A 21,316-nucleotide genomic window follows, 5' to 3' on the forward strand; every position below is an offset into this window, starting at 1 on the left:
ACAGTAAAGAGTACTAGTAGTTGAATGGTTAGACTTCTGGAGAGTAGTCTGATAACGGAAGAAACAAGTATTTCCAGACACTGGATGAAACTTGAAAACAGCATTCAATCAGAATCTAATCTTGAGCAAAATGAAAACTGGACGACCACTCCACAAGGGTCTCAAGCTTGTCTCTTGAGAAATTGCTCTCCTCTGTTGAGGCTGAGACCTATAATCACAGCAAGATAGTTTATCAAATATATAGACTCAGAATTTCAGAATTGGAAGGGACTCTGGAGATGATGGAGTTCAACTCTGGCACTTTATAGAGAAAAAGAGGCTGCAGGGATTAGGAGCTTTGGCCAAAGTAATTTAGCTAACTGGGTCATACCTGGGTATCAAAACTAATTCTCCAATGTTACTAGTTAGTAAACATTACTTACTTAAAAAAAAAGGTTCTATTTCTTAAACACTTCCAAGGGATTTTATTTATGAAATATCCTGAAACTAAGATAAAGGAATTAAGCAAGAATGGATAAGTAACCAGTGGTACTTAAGGACATCCACTTAAGCAGGAAGTTCATTTCTCTTAATGGCAGGTGAATGCATGGGATGTGAGGTTATCCATTCCAAACTATTTAGCTTGCCTTTCTAATAATAGCTTGTAGTTCCTGCTTGGATACATAGTTAAGTAGCAAAGTAACTGTGGAATAATGCATGATAATAACCTATTACATTGTAAGTCCTTAGAAGACTCTTGGTGTCTCCTAATCTTTCCCTCTAGAGATAGCCTTCTACATTTCATGAGCTCATCTTGTCTTGGTTGTTTCCTGCTTTAATAAAAAAAAATAGGTTAACCATCAATCCTGGGGGAATATTATTATAAACTACATCCCACTAATTGGAAAAATCCTCAGAAAGACAGTTGTAGAGTGGATTTCAATTCACTGCACTCTCCGAAGGTGGTAAAGGATAAAGCATACCCATTATCTACCATTCCAACCACAGTTTTGGATAATGGATCCTTTCCTTATGGAAGTACTGACAAAGCATGCCTGAAACCATTGCCAGGTCTTATGAAAAACAAAGAAGTAACATCTTTAATGATAAAAAACATATTTCACAAAATTTGTAAGAAAATAGTAAACTGTATCATACCTTTCTACTCTCTCAGAGTGCTCTGAACAAAAGTTAAAGGCTACCTTCCCAACTTTTTCCCTGTCTTGAACAAACAAAAATGAATGAAGGATATCACTAGTATACACCAATAATTCTGCAATAATGTTTGTACAGATAGCGTGGTAACTATTTGCTTATTAAACTGGCTTGATCTTCACCTTATGGTTCTTTGTTCTAAATGGACAATATTAACTCAATGAGACAGATGATGTTTTTCTGAGATTACATCATGGCTCCCAAGGTGACCAAGAATGGGAGAGTACTTGGGAATTCATTTCTAAAGTCAGGGAAATTTTCATGTAGACAAAATTACTTGGAAAATCCCTTAGGAGTATAGATGGTGTGGTCTCTTAATAGATTAAACACAGCCAGTCGCCTTCGCATTGGAACAGCTTGCTGTCAGTTTTATCAGCTGGACTATGTTGTTAAAAAAATAAAAGTTATTTCTATACAGTTGGACTGTGTGGTTATATAAAAAAAGGTTCTTTCTGTAAGTTGGAAAAGCTGTAGCTGATGAGATGGACACAGCACAGGAGGCAGAGGGAACAGCAAATTGGGGTCTTTTCCTGTGTTCACTCTGGTTTTAATGAAGCTAATACACAGCTCCTTTATTGTTTTTGTGGTACCACCTGTATCATAAGTACAGGTCTCAAAGTCACTGGACAGTACTCAGTAAAAAATGATCCTCCAAATTTACCAAAAAATGTATACCTGTAAGTTTTTTTTCTTAAGAGTTTCTTCAAGACAAAATTTGAAGCACCAAGTTGCTCCTAGAGAATCCATGGATCCCTGAAATCATAATCTCAGAATATCAGTACTCTCCAGTTATAGATCCATTGATATAAAATAATCTTCACTCAAAAAGCATGAATACCTTGAGCTGTCACGGCAAATGTGTATCTGTTTAGCAAATATAACTGCAATAGGGGCACTGCTAATACAGACACAACCTGGAGGCCGTTGAAAGCTGGCTTAAACAGACAAGCTTCGGTGCTAAATAAACCAGCATTACAAAAAAAAAAAAATCTTCAAAAAGGGATTCCTTTTGAAGCTGTCACTGCAGCAAGTAGGCCTCTTTTGATTTTGTATTCTCTGCTATGGGACTAGAAATTACTAGCTTCCATCTGTCCTGTGGCAAGGAAGAGAAAATGCATTTATCCATCTTGCAAGAAGACGACTTGCACAAATGATGGCCTGTGCTGTTTCCAAAAGAGATCAAATGGAAGGCAGGCAGGCAGGCTCACCAACATGCTTTTATAATCACTCTGTTGGTGGAGGATGTTAAGGCATGACTAATGTCAAAGCACCTTCCTGTTTCCATCTTTTATGAATGCAAAAAAAAAAAAGTATCTACAGCAAAGCTTAGAATTTATGTGACTTCTTCTGTCAGAATTACAAAACTGCCCCAGAATCATAATTCTAAGGAAGTAAAAGACAAAATCCACCAATCCTAGGTAAATATTTTTTAAAAATGGCACTGAGTTTTTAATTGTTGATTGATTTTTGAACTTTTTGTTGAACTACATAATATACAGAAAAGTGCACAAATCAAAAGGTACTTAAGCTTCAGGAATTTAAAAATGCTAACATACCCTTGTAATCAGCATGCATATCAAGAGGGAAAACCCTCCATTTGTGTCCCATTCCTAAGGCATTAAGTTTTAAATCTTTATGTCATGGATATGCCTTATGTAAACATTTATTAGTCTTTCTGGAGTTGTCTTTTAGGTAAAACCCAGCACACTTAACTAGCTTCTAGTTAAACTGGACTATTTTAAATATCATACCTGGTTACTATGAAATATTTTTTCCCTTTCTCTCAGTGAAAGCCCTATCAACTTTCTTACTTCTGTATCTCTGTTTTTAGTATATATTCATTTTAAAAATGATAATCTAAATTTTCTTCTGCATTCTTCCCAATTTTTGTTTGTTCTCCCCACTGAGGGCTGAATGTCCATGCAAAAGTCTAGGAACCACAGAAAAAGTATTAAATAAATAATGGAATGAAAAGGGACTTGAAAAGTTTTTAAATTATTTTTTTCAGTTTACTTATTTATTTTGAAAGAGAACACACAAACAGGGAGGGACAGACAGAAGGAGAGACAGATTCCCAAGGAGGCTCTGCACCATTAGTGCAGAGCCTGATGTGGGGCCCCAGCTCATGAACAGTGAAATCATGACCTGAGCCAAGATTAAGAGTCTGACACTTAACTGAATATGGCACCCAGATACTCCAGGACTTTCAAAGTTTTAGTCAAAGATACTGTTTTAAATTCAATTTGAAATATAAAGCTAAAAATGTTTCTCATATAAAATGCTCTATCATGATTTTTATTTTATTTTTTAATTTTTTTTTTTCCAACGTTTTTTATTTATTTTTGGGACAGAGAGAGACAGAGCATGAACAGGGGAGGGGCAGAGAGAGAGGGAGACACAGAATCGGAAACAGGCTCCAGGCTCCGAGCCATCGGCCCAGAGCCTGATGCGGGGCTCGAACTCACGGGGCTCGAACTCACGGACCGCGAGATCGTGACCTTATCATGATTTTTAAAATCATTTTGGAAGGTTTTTTTTTATGTATATAAAAGGTTAACCTTTCACCTCCTTTAGAATTCTTAACTCCTTTGTGCAAGATGCTCTCCACCTTTTATTTAATTTAAACCTCTAAATGCTCACGAATGATAAACAAAAAGAGGGTATGCTATGGCAACACTATCCTACTTTGTTTTGACAACAGGAACTTCATATTCTGCAAATGCAGTAATTTAACTGCAATATATGCCTTTTGAAGCTCAATCTAAAATCAGTGGCTACATTTTCCACCCAATTATCTTCCTCAACTTAAAATACTATTGTATATTGTGCTTGGTTCTTCAGTGAAAAAAAATAATCTAAAAAATCTAATTTACATATAATTATGCATGCATGTAGTCCTTGGTATTAATTAGGGAATACACTTTGAACATTATAGCTCCTGTATTTGATTTAGCATTAGTTTTCAGTAATTCAATAAATATGTTTATGTTGTAATGTGAATAAAGTAACATTTATAAAACACTTCAGAGTTGAGAGGTGTTAAGTGCTAAGTATACTTATACTATAAGTATACTTATATATAGTATACTTATACTGTAACTATACTTACATAAGGTATATAAGTGCTAAGTATCACTTCTACATTAACGAAAAAAATACTGAAACCCCTTGGTGACCAGATTTATCTCTCAAAATTCCCTTAGTCCTTAAGCAAGTCTTTATACCATAACATAAAGGGTTAGTGTAGAAGGGACTGTGGTTATTGATCAGATTTTATCCTTCTTTCAGTTAAGTTGGGGAAACAAGAATAAGAAACATTTGCAAAAAAAAGATGGGGATAGACAAGTGTGAAGAGGAGAAATATTGCTGCAAGAAGAAAAATTCTTGAAAGTTTTCAAAGATAGAGAAAATAAGAATTAATTTGTAATGAGAAGAAATGCAGAGCAGGATGAAGGGTTTTCAAATTGAATGAGGAAGAGAGAAATGTTTCCATTGGCAGAAACAGGGAGGTTAGTGGGGTTTCCTCCAGGTCTAGGGAAGGGTGGATTCTATTTTTCTAACAATATTTTGTAAGTATCACTAAATATTATAATTGGATCATTTTCATCAAATGCTTTATTTGTCAAATATTTATTGAAGGTATCTTTTCCATTTTACAAGTAAGACAGTCAACTACCATAAAAGGGTATTAATAGTAAATGGGAAATGGAATGTGCAAATCCTAGCATATCTCTCTAAAAATTCCTCTTTTGCCAGAATTCCTAGAACATAGGAAACAAACATAAACATGCTAAGGCAATGATGGGGAGCAATGAGAGACAGGGTGAAGGGTAGGAAACTAGCTGGAGTATGTGCAAAATGGGTAACATCCAAGGATGATGCCCTGGAGAGTGTCAGTGCCCTGAACTAGATTTCACTGAAACATAATTGCATCTCCCTATTTTTATGTGAGCCAATGGGCAAGTAACTTTATTTCTCCTCTTAATTTCTTTTGGTTAAAAAATGAAATGTTATCTGCTATTAATTTAAACAGAATTAATTAGTTGGGACTATGTAGCCCTGACCAACTTCAAGAGAGGAGTTAATAAGTACGAGTGATTATAAAGGCATGAGTTGCAAAGAGGTAAATGAAGGTAAAATATAAGCTTTGCTTCAAAAACAACTAGAAAATAAATTCAAAATATGAAAAAGTAAATGGTATTAGGGGAACTTTTCTTCCTAAAAAAAGACACACTTAAGCTAAATATTACATTGTTCAATGTTAAATTGCTTTAAAAAACACATTTTAAGGGATAAAAATGTTCTGAATATATTCTTTAACAAAGAAATAATACTGCAGTGTTTAATATGTCTTCTTACAACCAAATGAATGAAAATGCAATTTCTGATTCTTAATGACCATATTTAGGTATTAAAATAAACAGGTGTCCCATGGAATGAATGAGATGAATAAGGATCATTAGTCTTCCATACTGAAGATGATTAACAAAGTGAAAAAGCTAGGGAATCAGAAAGCTCACATTTATGTGAAGAGATTGGCAAGAGCAAAAAAAAATATTGCAGAATAGGCTTCTTTTGGATCGTTTGAGAGATACTGAATAGTCCTAAAATCATTCCCATGACTCATATCAAGCTGCTTGTGTATAATGAAGGGTAGACAAGAACATGAAGAACATCCGATTACAGTTCTTCTGAAATCAGTGGTACTATCAAGCAACCTGATTTAGAAATATCCCTGCTGGATAAGGGAAGTGGATTACTTCATACGTCAGGATGAAAGGCAGAAATGAGATGAGGTAAACGACTCCATATTCATTCAAAGAGCTCATTCCCCCTGGTTCCTAGCAGTTCAAAGGACTCTTAGAAACACTGACTCCATTATTTGTTTTATACAGTCAAGACATGAACTTTGGCTCATAGACAAACTAGAAATCCAACACAAATTAAATTGCTTTGGTTTTTAATAGCATTGGACTAGTAGCTATATCACCTTAGGCAAATCACTTAACCTTTTTCAGCATCGATCCCCTTTCTGTAAAATGGAGGGGTTGGGCTAGATGATCCCTTGAGGGACATTGTTCATGCTGTGTCACCCTGAACACTCAGTCTCTGGTGTTAAAAACCAGTGCTTTAAAAACAAGTTAGTACACAACTCATAAAGGTCTATGGTTTTCACTCCTTTTTTACGACAGAAGAAAAGAAAAGTTATGGTTTTATTTTTAACAATTCTTAACCACATTTCCATCTCTTATCTGAAAAGGCCTAAGAAGCTATGGAAATTTTGTGCAGGTGGAATGTTACCAAGTGCTTGCCAGTCATTTCTCTTTCAGAATTGGTCTCATGGTCTCTGCTTTTCTCTTACTTTCTAGTCCTTGTCACTCCATAAGCTCCACTTAAAAATAAAAATGTAAGGGATGCCTGGGTGGCTCAGTCAGTTAAGCATCTGACTCTTGATTCAGCTCAGGTCATGGTCTCATGATTCGTGGGATTGAGCCCTGAATCAGGCTCTGCACTGACAGCATGGAGCCTGCTTGAGACTCTCTCTCTCTCTCTCTCTCTCTCTCTCTCTCTCTCTGTCTCTCTGCTCCTCCCCTGCCTGTTCTCTCAAAATAAATAAAAATAAACATGAAAAAAAGTAAAAGTGTAAAAACTGGGGGGAGGATAGAACTTATTTTTGCTGCCCTTCAAAAAGGTTCATCTAGATTAAATGTAAATAAGAAACATTTTCACACCTATATATAGGGAGGGACATGTCCAAGGCAGTCATCTGTTCACTCTAAGTGGCTTCTACTTACACCACTTTTTTTGATTTACACCAAATTTTGTGAAAACATTAAGAATAAAAACAAACTCTCTTTTAAATTTCTAAGTGAAATCAAGAAAGTGCTAGAATAACCAGGCAGTAATTAAATGCATTTTCCTCTTTCAAAGCTTCCCCTTTCTTAAGAGAATTGAGATTTAATTATACTTATTTTGGTAAATGCAAATTATTCTGCTCATGTCCCAAGTCCCCAGGGAATGCCCTGACACACCTGTAGCATGGGGGGAAAAATGTAGAAGGAACTCAATTCTTACTAGAAAAATCTGAGCCTCAGTTTTTAAATTTTAGTTTGCCTCAAAATCAACTGGGTAGCTCATTAAAATTTCAAAATTCTGGGCTCCCTGGTGTGCGGGTAACATATTGTTGTCTCTCGGGAAAAATATGCTTGTGTGTACACATAAATATATTATAGTTTTTGTTAATATAAAAGATATGCAACACATAATTCATAAATAATAATAAAATATATAATATTCTTTATTGTAAATTCCATATCACCAGTTGAATTTCACAGAATTATTTCCTTAATTTTTGCTGAACTTTTCCATAGCCGATATATAGTTGTAACTGAGGAGTAATTCAGAAAAGAATGTTTGTTGATATTCTTGGTTAGTGAAACAACAAAGATATATGTAAGAACTGCATTTGCTTGTCAATGATGTGAGCAAAATCTTTCCTGTACTAGCTAATAGTTTTTGAATACTGGAGGAATATTTCCTCAAATTTTTTGACTATTCACAATAATCTGCATTACTGACATCTTTTCCATCATTTTTTAAAAATATGATCCAACAAAATAATTTCTCAAGCACAGATCTACAGCATTTGTCAATTACCATAATGTAATGGTTGATTTCAAGTTATCAATGTGACGTCAGTGAACACCAGGTTGGGAAGAGATGAGCAGTTAACACGCCACTTTATTTTATTTCCACCATACAGATACAATAGAAATAATAACTTAAATATCCCCAAGAGCAGTAATAGTAAAATGCGGTGAAATAATTAGGAGATGATGATTTTTGAGTATCTATTGCCTTCATTTTTAATGATGGTTATAATTAGCAAACAGCTCAAAAAACATGTGAAAATTAACAATTGGGTCTTGGAGTCATTATGAGGCAGCTCCAATACACCTGTGCCTCACCTCTACCTTTTATGCATCTGATTCAGTAGGTCCGGATGGAACAAGAATTTTCATTTTAAAAAGCACCCCAAGGAGATTCTGGCGCAGGTGGTACTCAGATCAGATTTTGAGAAATCCTGAACTAGACTATGTACTTTAGAGGTAATTCTATTAAGACCTTCCAGCTAATTCCAATCCTTTTAATGAAACAGTAAGAGGAGTTCCTTTGTTTAAGTAAACAATGGGCAAAATTTTTCAAGTGTGAAAACATCTAGGGGAGGGAAGGATATGGGGCTCACTCATTCACTTGGATTGTAAATTGGAAAAACTGTTTTGTCAGGCAATTTGGTGGAATCTGTTAAGGTTTAAACACTCCACGACCCCAAAATCCCATTTCTAGAAATCTACCCTGCAGAAACAATACATCGTTACCTAAAACACTGCTTACATTAAAGTTCACTGCAGCATTGCTTGTGATAGCAAACAACTCAGAACTTAAATGTCTTTAATAGAGAGAAGGATGTATAAATTATAGTATATCTGCACAACAGAATACTAGGCAGCCATTATAAATAATGGAAGAGTTTTACATGGGCTGCTTCAGAAATATGCCCAGGGTACATTGTTAAATTAAAAACAACAGCAGATGCAGAACTGTGAAAAGTGGTCTGATTTTTGTCCAAAAGAGAAAAAGTGCATATATACATATCTGTGGTTTTTGTGTGTATACAAATGTTAGTTAGGATAAGCATATGAAAAGTAGGCAGATCTAAATGATACTTACCTGAAGCTGGGTGTCCAGTGAGAAAGGGAGGTACAAGTGAAGAGGGTATTATAGATTTTTTTTTCTTTGCCATCTATATACCTTTTCTTTGATAGCTTTATTGAGATATAATTCATATGCCACACAATTCACCCCTTTAAAGTGTATCATTCAACAGTTTTTAGTATATTCATAGAGATGTACAACCCTCACCTCATATCACAGGTTTTTTGAATAGTAAGGCATTGTGAAGGAGTTTTTACTTTTCTTTTTTAATATTTTTCTGTATTTTCCAAAAGATTAAAAATAAAGTTTGGGAGAGATTATTTTAATGGGAAAATATTCAAATATATCCAGAGTCCTCCAATCTTGTTAGTATTGCAACTGATAACTCAAGTATTAGGGAATAGGTTTCTTTCTTCTAATAGAACTTTTTGCAATTCTGAAATCTAAAAAGCTCTGGAAGCCTAAAGAGTTTTTTAATAATGTTTGGCAGCAAAATCTGGGCTGAATGGATGCGATGCTATTTATATCTTTATTTATCCCTTGTAATGTGACTATTTGAATATTTTGCTATAGGAATGTCAGCATATTTGATGAGAGATGGTGCCTCAGCCTCCCAAAGGTGACATAATGTAATACATGGATTATGAGCTTAAGCACCTTTCTATCAGGTTTACAATCCTTACTTCCAAACCACATGTGGCCCAAAGCACCTGAGTAAAAGTTTGTACTTTTATCAAGTAATAAAAGAGAAATAAAAAGTGGAAGTTGGGGGGTGCCTGGGTAGCTCAGTCAGTTAAACATCTGACTCTTGATCTCAGCTTAGTTCATGATCTCACAGTTTGTGAAATCGAGCCCGGAATCAGGCTCTGCACTGACAGCACGGAGCCTGCTTGGATTCTGTCTCTCCCTTGCTTTCTGCCCTCTCCTTGCGAGGGTGCACATATGTGCATGTGCATGGGCTCTCTTACTCTCCATAAACAAATAAATAAACTTTAAAAAAAGTAGGAGCTGGGGAGGGAAGAAAGGAGACTTGCTGAATGGCATGGGTATCACAGCCTTGAAAGAGAAAAGGGCAAAGTGCAGCCTTCCGGAGCCACATTTCTGTATCTGCTGAAGGTACACTTGCTTAAGCAGGGGTGCTGTTGCTGGTGTTGAGAACTTGGGCACATTATGTGTACTCTGGAATAAAAGACCATGGTGAGAACGAACCTCCTATATTCTGGAAGGGGATTAGGCTTTCTGGACTACGTGCACTAACGGTCCTATTCAGGGAAGGCCAGGCTGAGGACTAGAAAGGTGCCATCTAGGTTTCTCTGTCAGTGTAAAGGCCCATGGCTTTCAGGCATCTGGGGGGTGGGGAGGGGCTGGGGGTGAGGAGAAGCATGAACAACAGTCTCCACATTTGCAATTTCAAAGGAGGTTAATTAACTATAGAAAGTAATCCAAACCAATGGAAAATACTTGGCTTTAAACACCCCACCTATAGTATCCCTCACTTTGTAGAGAAGTAAAGTCAAGCATGGGTGTATCTTCCTGGAGAGAGCGCAGGAGGAAGCCTCTGAGAGAGATTTAGAGAAGACAACAGAGGAAGCGGTGGGGTGTGACCTTCCCTGCTGTTATCCAGGACCCAGGTACCAGGGAGTCAAGAGCATTCTCACGCTTCCACTGAAGTCAGAGTAGTCTGCTTTATACTGGAATGAAATAATTTTAAGTGTCGCTGCCCTGCCACTGATCTATACTCCATCTTGTTCAAAAATGCATTAGCAAGGGATTTTTCCTGTGCTCACAATTTCAAAGCTTTTTCCGATAGCTTCCTGGCAGTAGTCTTGTAAGAGGCAGAGATGCAGCATAAGTCACAGTGGAATTAGAATTCCTCAAGAGCCCTCTCTTTTCCCTTCTGCCTGCCATTGACTCCTTCATGCTCGTTCTACTGTTCCTGCAGTGGTGGTGAGACGGGGACCCCCAGGGTGTGCATGTGGATGAGTGTGACGTGTGAATGCGTGAACTCACATCCTATGTCCAAGAATACCCACCTCCCCTGAACTAAACTGCTCAGAAGCCACACCTAACGGATCATAGGATGGAATAAGACAAAGAAGCCAAGTAGAAATCAAATCCGAAGGTCACCAAGTTCAGGCACTAGTGTTCTCATGATTTTGTTCAGAAAGTTCCTTTTAAACGCTTTAAATCTGAGTCTGTTTATTCTAAATTTGGAAACAATTATATGAAACTTAGTCACCTGGATTTCATATCTAATGCATCAATTTAGAACAAGGGAGCACAATGTCTATAAGAAATCAATCTCTGGGGTACCTGGGTGGCTCAGTCGGTTAAGCGTCTGACTTTGGCTCAGGTCATGATCTCACAATTTGAGTTCAAGCCCCGCGTCGGGTTCTGTGCTGACAGCTCAGAGCCTGGAGCCTGCTTTGGATTCTGTGTCTCCCTCGCTCTCTGCCCCTCCCCCCTCCCCTCAAAATAAATGAACATTTAAAAAACTCTTTAAAAATATCAATCTCTTTCTAAACTGGGTATGGTCTTACCTGCTTATCAATCCCCTCTCTCACCACCTGCGAGGACTGTGTACTGACTCATGTGATTATAGCTATTGTTTTATTTTTTGCCATTGGATGGTGACCTACATGAAGGCAGATTTTTGAGCCTACTCATCTTTACTTCCACGCAGTGCTCTGTGGGAATTAAAATGAGTTGAAGTGGTAGCTTGACAAAGAGGAACACACAGAAAATATAGAAAAGCAGATAGAAGGAGGCAACAAGCCCAATAACACAGAAAAACTCCATATATTCAATTTTGAGGGAAATCATTGTGCAGTCGTTGACGTTTAGAACGATATCCCAAAATTACAAAGAAAAGAGGGATGGGGATAGGGAAGGAAACGAACAGCTGTGTTGGACACAACTATAGACATTTAACATCTACCACCTATTTTAATTTGAAAAGACATGTAATATATTTGGGAAAGATTTCGGTCTAAAATATTTTATAATTATAATACTTACAGAGCTAAAACCTTGGCTTTCTAAAAAACTTGGCTATTAAAAATGATTTCTTCTTTAAGGATTCTAACTGGAATTTTACGATCTGATTTTACTTATAACCCCAGAAATTTGGAGACTAAATTTCTGAGAGCTCACAGAAAAGAGAGTTGAAAACAGGTACGTATTAAACACCCCTCTAAAGGAAAATGAATCTTTTAGCTATATTCCAAGGAACATGCTAAAATGTATGTGGATTTTGAGAGCTGTGATGAAGGGGTAAAAGCAAGCCCTAGATATGTATGTGTGTTTGGGGGGAGGCTGTGGGAAGGGCTCTCTATCCTTGATAGTTTTCCTATCAGCAACAAGAGCTGAAGGGACAGTAAGTAGTTGGAAAGCAAGACAGTTTGGAAATTCTGCCACACAAAGATAGTCAGAACTTCTGCACTCGGGCAGAGGTTCTTATCTCCATTTTAAGGATATCCGTTCCAACTTCAGTTAGTGAGTGAGCAAGTTTTCCAATTTGAGAAATGAGTTACTGCTGGAAACTAGCAAGCTAATGCCGATAACTCTGGAGAGACCAGTTTCTTAAGATTCCCCTAGGCCAAAGCATCCAGAAGAAATGTGCCAAATTTCTACAGCAATCTCAGGATAATTTTCTTCTTGGAACAAGACATTACTGAAAAAAACTTGTCAAGAAAGAAAAAAGAGAAGGAATCTCTATTTCCTATTATTCTAATTCCCTTGAGGGCAGGGACTGTCTTGTAGTTTATCTTCTTATAAATGAACTATGAATAACAACAAATGCTGTGGAGAACAGGAAACAGCATAACCAGGAAACTTCTAGTAGCTTAGTTCTGTGTCTAAATACAACAAGACATTATAACACCCCTGAAAAGTAACCAACACACCCTTTATATTATAGGCAACTACGACAAAAGGTTGCATTTAGGGCAATTTATTGTCACTTTGAAGCCTTTTATAGGGACTATAACGATACTAGCTAATATTTATTGAGCACTTACCAGGTACCTTTCTATAAACTATTATGATCCCATTTTATAGATGAGGGGGCAGAGAGGCTTAGAAAGTTTGTGAGGGTAACAAAACAAGCAAGTGCCATTGCCAGGCCATCTGGTCTTAGAGTCTAAACACCTAACCCCTGAATGCTATTGCTTATGCGGGATATTCGTTTCTTTTTGTTGTTGTTGTTTTTTAATTTTTAAGTAATCTCCACATTCATCATGGGGCTCGAACTCACAACCCCAACATCAAGAATTTCATGCTCTCCCGACCGAATCAGCCAGGCTCCCTGGGACATTCATCTCTAATTATATTACATTATGTTTTCCATGGAATATTAATTTATAAAAATTAGTGAGTCTATATTTTAAAAACAACTCATTCTGGCTTTCCAGAGCCTCAGTTCTGGGTTACCTGGGCCTCCTAAAGCCTCAATGCTTTCTTCATAAGGCTAGTGGCTTTTCCACAGTCAAGCCTAGGACTGAAGCCTAGGTTACTGTCTGGCTGACAAGCACTCTGAGTGTTTGTGAGAATAAAGTCCTGACAAGGCTCTGTATGGTCTGGCCCTCACCTTTCACCAATGTTCTCATTTCTTGCCACTTCTGTCTTTACATTTCACACTCCAGGAGCACCAAATTACAGAAATCTCCTCATGGATGGGCTTTTCACTTCCCTGTGTCTATACACATGCTTTCACCTTTGTTTGGAACATGTCTTCCCCCTGCCCCTGCCTACCTGGGGGCTCCTGACCACCACGCAAATCCTTGCTCTGTTTCCACCTTCTAAGAAGCCTTTTCCTCTCTCTGTCTCCTGCTTTCCCAGCAAACCTGCGTGCTCTGCCCCTCCACAGCCTCAGTACTTGATATACATTTCTAGAATTGTCTGTAAATGCAGTTTTGTGCTTGTCCCTCCTGCTGGCATATACTAAACTCCTCTGGGCAGGAAGGTTAGGATACCAGCACCAGCATGGGTCTGACACTGTGATTGACGTGGCATTTAATAAAGATAGCTGTTTTTAAATGATGCTTTTAACAGCTTCACATTCTGTGCAATTTCCAAAACAAACAAGAACCCAAACCCAAACAAATATTTCATGTAATTCCACAGAACTCACTCTAAAATCACACTCAATTTTTCCCACTAATAGAGACCACAGTGTAAGACACACCCATCTGGCTTCTGATACTTTAAAACATTCCAATAAATTTTAAAATATTTTACCTTCACTATTGGTGTTTCTATTAAAGAAAAGTTCTAGAGACCCTTAAATACAGAGAACAAATGGAGGGCTACTGGAGGAACGCTGGGTGGGGGTATGGGTTAAATGGGCGGACATTAAGGAGGGCACTTTTTGGAATGAGCACTGGGTGTCGTATGTAAGAGATGCATCACTGGGTTCTTTCTACTCCTGAAGCCAAGGCTACACAATACGTTAACGAACTTGAATTTAAATTAAAAAAAAAAAGAAAGAAAGAAAAAAAAAGTCCTAGGCTTCTCAGACGTCTAAAACATTCCCTGTAAGGATGAATACTCACACCCTTAAGCTGAACATTTTCCTATTTTTCAGGGGTGCAGTAACTTCCTTGTAGTGTTAGTCTGCTTTTGATGGATAATTTCTATACTCAAAAATATCATCAACAGTTTCAACATCATTAGGTTCAAATCCTGACCAACACCAATACGACGATATATGTGTGTATGTGTATGTGCACATATGTGATTTTTCATCACTAGAAGATAAGATGATATAATTATTTTCTACTTCTAGGTATATCTAGATATAAGTGTGTCATCAGAACATAGAATTTTTATATAGTATAAATCACTCCTTATAGGAAATCAGGCATATAGAGGAGATTTATACTGATGCTTTTTGTCAGAAGGGTATGATTGAGAATACAGCACGCTAACTGGTAGGTATTAACAGACTTAACATATTACTTCTACTTGTGGAATTTTAAAAACTTCAAGATAATGTTATAACACTTTCAAGAAAAAAAAATAATCACACAAACCTGTCTTTCATGCTTATTGACTATTTTCTTTTTTTTTCCTTGTTCCTTATAATACTTGGAAACATGCAAGCCTACTTATGGTTTTATGTGGTCTCTATACATTTTTATGATTTATTATTTTTGTTATTATACCATTTATTTAACTAGTCCCCTATTATTAGGGACATTTGTTAACTTTCCAGTTTTTCATATTAATAGTTAATGGAGCAGAAACAACCATGGGTAGGTAGCTCATTTAAAAACAACAACTCTTTTTAGGATAAGAGCCTTGAGCAAGATTTTACTGTTCTATATAAAATGTATCTAAGATGATAATGTTGCTTTCCAAAACAGTGCACTAATTCAAAAAGCTCCCCAAACTGTACCACCAGATTAGTCCAAACCCTGGCAGTCCTGGGTTTTATAATTTAATCTCCACACACCCCCAATTTAATAAATATAAAATGTTCTCTAGTTTTAGTGAGATTTGATATTTTCCCGTGTGTTTATTTACTATTCTGAGCCATGTACCCGTGTATAGCTTAAGGCACAAAACTGTATCTAAGGCTACTGAAAAAATTACATGGTGAAATTTGTTGTTTATATTTTTATTATATTACAATAAGGCCTATGAATTATAGCACCAGTAATGCTTCTAACTCATACCTCATCTGTACCTTCTTTTAGGAAAATTGTTCTCAAAAAGGTGGAAAATGAAAAATTAGTATAAAAATTTCTGATCAGTCTCTTATAGTAAAGAATAACTATATATTTACATATTAAATATTGGAACTTTTATTATTTAATGTTTATTTATTTTTGAGAGAAAGGCAAAGTTAAAGCAGGGGAGAGGCAGAGAGAGGGGGAGACACGGAATCTAAAGCAGGCTCCAGGCTCCGAGCTGTCAGCACAGAGAGTGATGTGGGGCTCAAACCCGCAAACCGAACCGTGAGATCAAGACCTGAGCCAAAGTCAGATGCTTAACCAACTAGGACGCCCAGGCACCCCTAAATATCAAAACTTAAATTATCCCTAGATTAAATATAAATTATAAAACAAAATTAATTCCTCACCAGTAAGAACTTAATATATATTATGACAGTAATATAGCTTAAAAACTAGTCTATATCATCCATCTTGCCTAGGGTATCATTGTGGTATCTGTTAGCATGTACTATAAAGCTAAGAGGAATTAGATTGAAAAGTGAAGTCCAGGGCTCTATAGAGGGACCGAGAGTCGGAGTGGGGGAGCGTGTGTAGGTATGACCGGATACCTTAGTTGTGGGAACAGGGAAAGCCTTCCTTGCCTTCTTGGGAAAATTATTGTCAGGTCAGTGCTTTGAAAGTCAGCAGTGGTGGCATCTGCCTGTTCCACTCACACCCACACAGTCAATTTTTAGAAGGGATAAGTTCTGTCGTTGTTGCTCAAACACATTTATTTCATTGTTTTCAACAGAATCCTCTATCAACACTACAGTTAACAACTTAAGGTTTTAGGTTCTGTTCCAAAAACGGAAAGCTATTTGCATACTACACCTCAAAGTATATTTTTAATAGAAAAACAAGTTTCATTTGGAAGGCAGGTTCATGGGCTGGTCCACAGGAGGTTGTTTAATTGATAATATGTCTGACTGCAATGTTAGTTCTAATTGAAAAATTATATACAATTTTTCTAACATTTGTTCCCAGAGGAAGACCACATTTACTGTCCCCATCCTGAATACTGGGAATCTATGGAAACTATCACCACACGAGGCACTCTCAGCAAAGGCCCCAGAGGATAATTCATAGGCAGAGATGGACATGTACTTCAAGACTTAGTTACTGGATAGAAAGCTAATGTGTCTGGAGAGGAAAATGTATCAGGTTAGTTAGCAGAAATATAACGTTAAATTAGAAAACTTGGGGCAGTATGTGTAAGTCAGCAAGACATAGTGGAAAAGCTGATAAGCCAAGGAGAAGACTGCTTAATATTTACACTCCCGTGAACACTGAAGTGTGAACCTGGAAGGCAGTTGGAGTTTGACTAAATGTAGCAGAAGGAATAACAAGTACCAGTCTCTGTTGCCTTGGGAACAGGGCCCCTTCCTCATGTTAATGATTCTATAATAAGAAAAGGAGGGTTTAAATGAAGTACATAGTACAAACTTCCAGTTATAAAGTCATGGGGATTAATGTACAGCATAGGGAATATAGTCAATAATACTGTAATGACTTTGTATGGTGACAGATGGTAAGTAGACTTATCATGGGGATCGTTTCCTAATGTATAAAAATATTGAAACACTGTGATGAACACCTGAAACTAATCGGATATTGTATGTCAATTATACTTCAATTAAAAAAATGAAGTGCATCGTAATCATGGGCAGACCAATGAGTGTCTAGGGGGGTGTTCAGCAGTGTCAGAAGAGTGGGTGGGGTCTGTGCATTACTGCAGTGGATGATGGATGAGTTCATGAAGTGGCAAGTGTAGATTACAGAGAAAGCACTGACCTGAGCCCTAGAGTCTGAGAACCTCCCTGGTACTGCAAAGTATGGTGACTCACTCAGTGGCTTGCCTCTAGCAATGGAAATAAATTGCTAGTCCCTATTCTTCTGACGATACTGCTTGCAAGGAGAGGACAGATAAGACAATACATTGGAAAGCAAAGGAACCATGAAGTCAGCATAAGAGAAAGAAGCATAGCAGAATAGTAGAATGTATACGATGGCATCATTTCCAAAATAAAAGTCATTGCTTCAATCGTCTCAAATCAAAGGAAACAAAAGCCGTTTTTTCCCAGTGAGCAGAGAGTGTGGTCAATAGTTTGTACATACATTTTAAGTTTTTGTATGTATTTTATATACTTATAGTATTGAAAGTTGTGCTTAGTTCCAAAATTTAAAAACTTACCTCTAAAAGCACTAATATCCCCATAGTGTACTTGTAGTACAAAGTATTTACTTCCAGTCTCTCCTCCGACTCTGAATCCAACTCCTAAAGATTTATAAAGATGACAAATTAATATTTTAGAAATGAAAGTCTAAAATGGAACTAATCTCAGGTTGCTTATCTATGAAATCCAAAGGGAAATAAAATAGCATATAACATATGAAATTATGTTATATGAAAAAGGAAATGAACCAGGCATTCACTGAAAATTTCTAATATAATCTATCATTCCTTCTACAGGCTCTGATAGGTTTCTATCCATACTTCCCATTTCAGAACCAGAGTAAATACATACACTTTAAGAGAAGAATTTACTCATTTTGAAAGAAATAGAATGAAACAAAATTCTGCCATTATTGAGTACATAACAGACATACATAAACCCACTTTCATTTTGTTTTGAATATATTCACATTCATTTTTAGTTTCTGACTGAATATAGAAAACAGACTTCTTAAAAATATCTCAGGGGAAATGCTTTTATTCCCATATGAAAACAGGTATCTGTGGAAAGGTCATTGAGGAAATCAGTTATCAATTAGATTACAAAGTCCAGTGTGTCAATAAGTGCTTGGAATCTGAAGGGTTCCTAATGGTCTTACTATTAATAGAGTTTCCTAGGAAGCTTTTTAAACATCTACAGAGAAAATATTTACAGGTGGAGAAAAAAATTTTTTTTTATCTGCTCAACCAATGGATCTTTAAAATGTCAACAAATCTATAACAGCCTTCCCCCAGCCCCCATTAGTTTGCAAATGTGTTTGGTAGCAGCTGCCTGGTAAACTATGGAGAGGATTCAGAAGCTCATTTGAAGCAAATCAAAAGAGGTATCAGTTAGAGCTGGCAAAGTTAGGGAGGCAAGAGAGAAACAGGTGTATAAGACACCATCCCTGAACCATGGCAGACATATTCTGTTACAGAACTGCACATTCCCTTTGACATTAAGAAACATCAAGGTAATAGAAGAGAGCCTGATAATTCATTCACACATTGGTAGTGATGAGCAATTTAGAGTGAAGATAGAAAGCCAGCTGAGGTTTGGTATTACATTAAATACCCAGGTTCCAAGACAATTTTTTTTTTAATCTGTTTGCTGAAACAGCAATTTATTTAATTCCTAGCTCTCTTGGCTTCTGAAATGCTCCTGCTGTCAGGAACCAATGTGCTGTAGGCCAAAGGTGGCTTGAGGTATTCTAGGGTATTTTCTAATTCTATCCAAGCTGTTGTGCTGGGCAAGTTATACCAAAGAGAGGCAGAGAAAGAGCAACTACTTAAATGAAACCTTTTCAATACAAAGCAGGTAATACAGATATTTTTTTAGTGTGAAATTGCAAAATGGAACACTGTCAACAACTGTGGAAAGAACATATAATAAAAAGTACTTTGGAGTCAGAAATTAAGCGGCTTTATAGAAGAAGACTATGCAAGAGGCCTCAGATATACCTTTGGGGAGTCTGGTAGGGGGAGCATTTCTTGCCCAGGCATATAGAATATTGGCTTTATCTGTACAGGTTCCTTCATCACAAAACCTGAAGAAGAAAAAAAAAAGTAGCCATAAATGAAGATTCAAGTAGCAAAATGCATAAAAAATCTCCACCAAGGAGGGCAGAGAGGTTAAGGGGAAGGCATTTGGAAACACAGTAAAATACGTCATTGTATCATGATTGTAGTCATACCAGCTCTAAGATCTTAACAAAGACTAAACAATAATTTTACATGTAAAAAAAGTAAACACAAAGGGAGATTTGTCTGTGTGTTGCCCGATGTGAAACGATCCTGTGAAGATGATATACAATTTATAATGTGATATGTCCCTGTGTGGAATGTATTCTGTGTAAATTGGGTAGGAACGTAAGCATCACACAGAGAATGCATATAAACCAAAGCTAACACTGTTACTTTGGAAGTTGACTAAGCCAAATGTCATACACATGTCCCCTTTGGGGATCAGCATTGTCAATATGTCTTTGGCCACGGCAAGAAACAGTAGTACCCAGTGCCTACTCTCAGCAGAGGGAACAGTACAAGTATATCCCACTTAAGATGTTCCTGGTGTTATATATATGTGACTTTTTTCTTAAGTTTATGAATACTGGTTGTGCCATTTATAAGTTGTTTCATGTTGCGCAAGTCACTTGAACTAGTGAGCCTCAGTTTTCTCTCTGGACAAACAGGGTTAGTTATACTTACCTCACAGTTATTCCATAAATCAAATGAGATATAAATAAAAGCACTTTATAAACCTCAAAGCACTATACCAGGGCAATGCATTATTTAATAAAACATTCACTTTATCTACAGACTCATTATTGAGAGGCAGTGTTGTGTGGTGACAGGAGCCCAGGCAGAAAGACGTATCTGGAGTTGAACCTCCCCCCTCATACAGACTGGGCATGTCTGTAAACCCTCCCAGGCCTGGTTCCTGTATGGAAACTTCTCTGATCGGGCTGTGGTGGCGATGTGGGTAAGACACTCACTATGGTAACCGGCACATTGGAATCTACATCGGTAGATAGAATTTCATAAGCGAAAAGCTGTCTGATTACAAGCCACACATTTTTTTCCCATTACACTGTATCTTTTAGTTTGTTCCGTTCTAAGAATTGGATTTGTTCAAAACACCATTTGGTGATATTTTTAAGTGCCTTTCCATATTTGTGTTTTGGGAAACTGGCACCAAGCAAGGTCAGGGTCAGGAGTTTGGGCAGACTTGAAAGGTTTCAGGACTAGCAATGAGAAGGACAGAGACAGCTTCTTGGGCAGGACATTGGCTCACATGGTAGAAAATGGGCAGTGCCCATGGGCTGGGAGAGAAATGAAGGCAGACCGTGGTAGCTTTCTAAACAGGTTAGGAACTGAGGCTAGACACTGGGACAACACCCAGGTCACAGATAAGAAAATCACTGGTAAAATGTACTTTCACACTCAGAGGCACGGACATGTCCCTGCTTATAGACAGAAATGGGTGGGAGAAAAGGCAGTAAGTGCAGACAGTTGTTATCCATCTGGATAAATGATTGAGGGACTGGGAACCAGGAGGTCCCCATAAGGTTATATTTAACAAATGTTTTGCTTCTCTCAATCAGGCTGTAGAAAGAAACTGGTTAGTGTGCAGTGTAAAACACATCAACCTGTGGTTTCTTAGTGTTCACTGTCAAGAACAATATATTTATGATGAAGGATTATTATCATCCTGTGAGACTTGTGCACTGGAACATGTCTGTGACATCCTTGTGCCAACCGTACCAAAGGCATAGGGAATGGGACAGTGCCCAAAAGCAAAATTTTCCTCCTTGGACTCATGCTATTATAGTTTAAGAAATGAGACTGTCAGATGGGACGAACTTTATATCTCACTATTGTGAGCTACTAAAATTTACAGACTCGGGTGGCAGTTTACAGAGCTTTCAACGAAGATCATAAATATACAAAAGTGCCTAACATCAACGTGATGACAGTC

At 37.2% G+C, this 21,316-nt stretch overlaps 1 protein-coding gene across 17 annotated transcripts in view; it reads right to left on the reverse strand.

Moving 5' to 3' along the window:
• Positions 1-21,316, reverse strand: part of PAM (peptidylglycine alpha-amidating monooxygenase) — a 286,781-nt gene that overhangs the window by 85,107 nt on the left and 180,358 nt on the right. For all 17 annotated transcript variants that reach the window (XM_078447685.2, XM_078447682.2, XM_078447671.2 and 14 more), the window contains 2 exons: positions 19,300-19,385; positions 17,818-17,901 (listed from right to left, as the gene is read on the reverse strand). In XM_078447685.2, the coding sequence (XP_078303811.1) occupies positions 17,818-17,901; positions 19,300-19,385 (170 nt within the window). The remainder of the gene's footprint in view (positions 1-17,817; positions 17,902-19,299; positions 19,386-21,316) is intronic.

Source organism: Panthera onca, chromosome A1 (assembly GCF_046562875.1).
Source record: "Panthera onca isolate mPanOnc1 chromosome A1, mPanOnc1 haplotype 2, whole genome shotgun sequence".
In the NCBI taxonomy this organism is placed as follows: Eukaryota; Metazoa; Chordata; class Mammalia; order Carnivora; family Felidae; genus Panthera; species Panthera onca.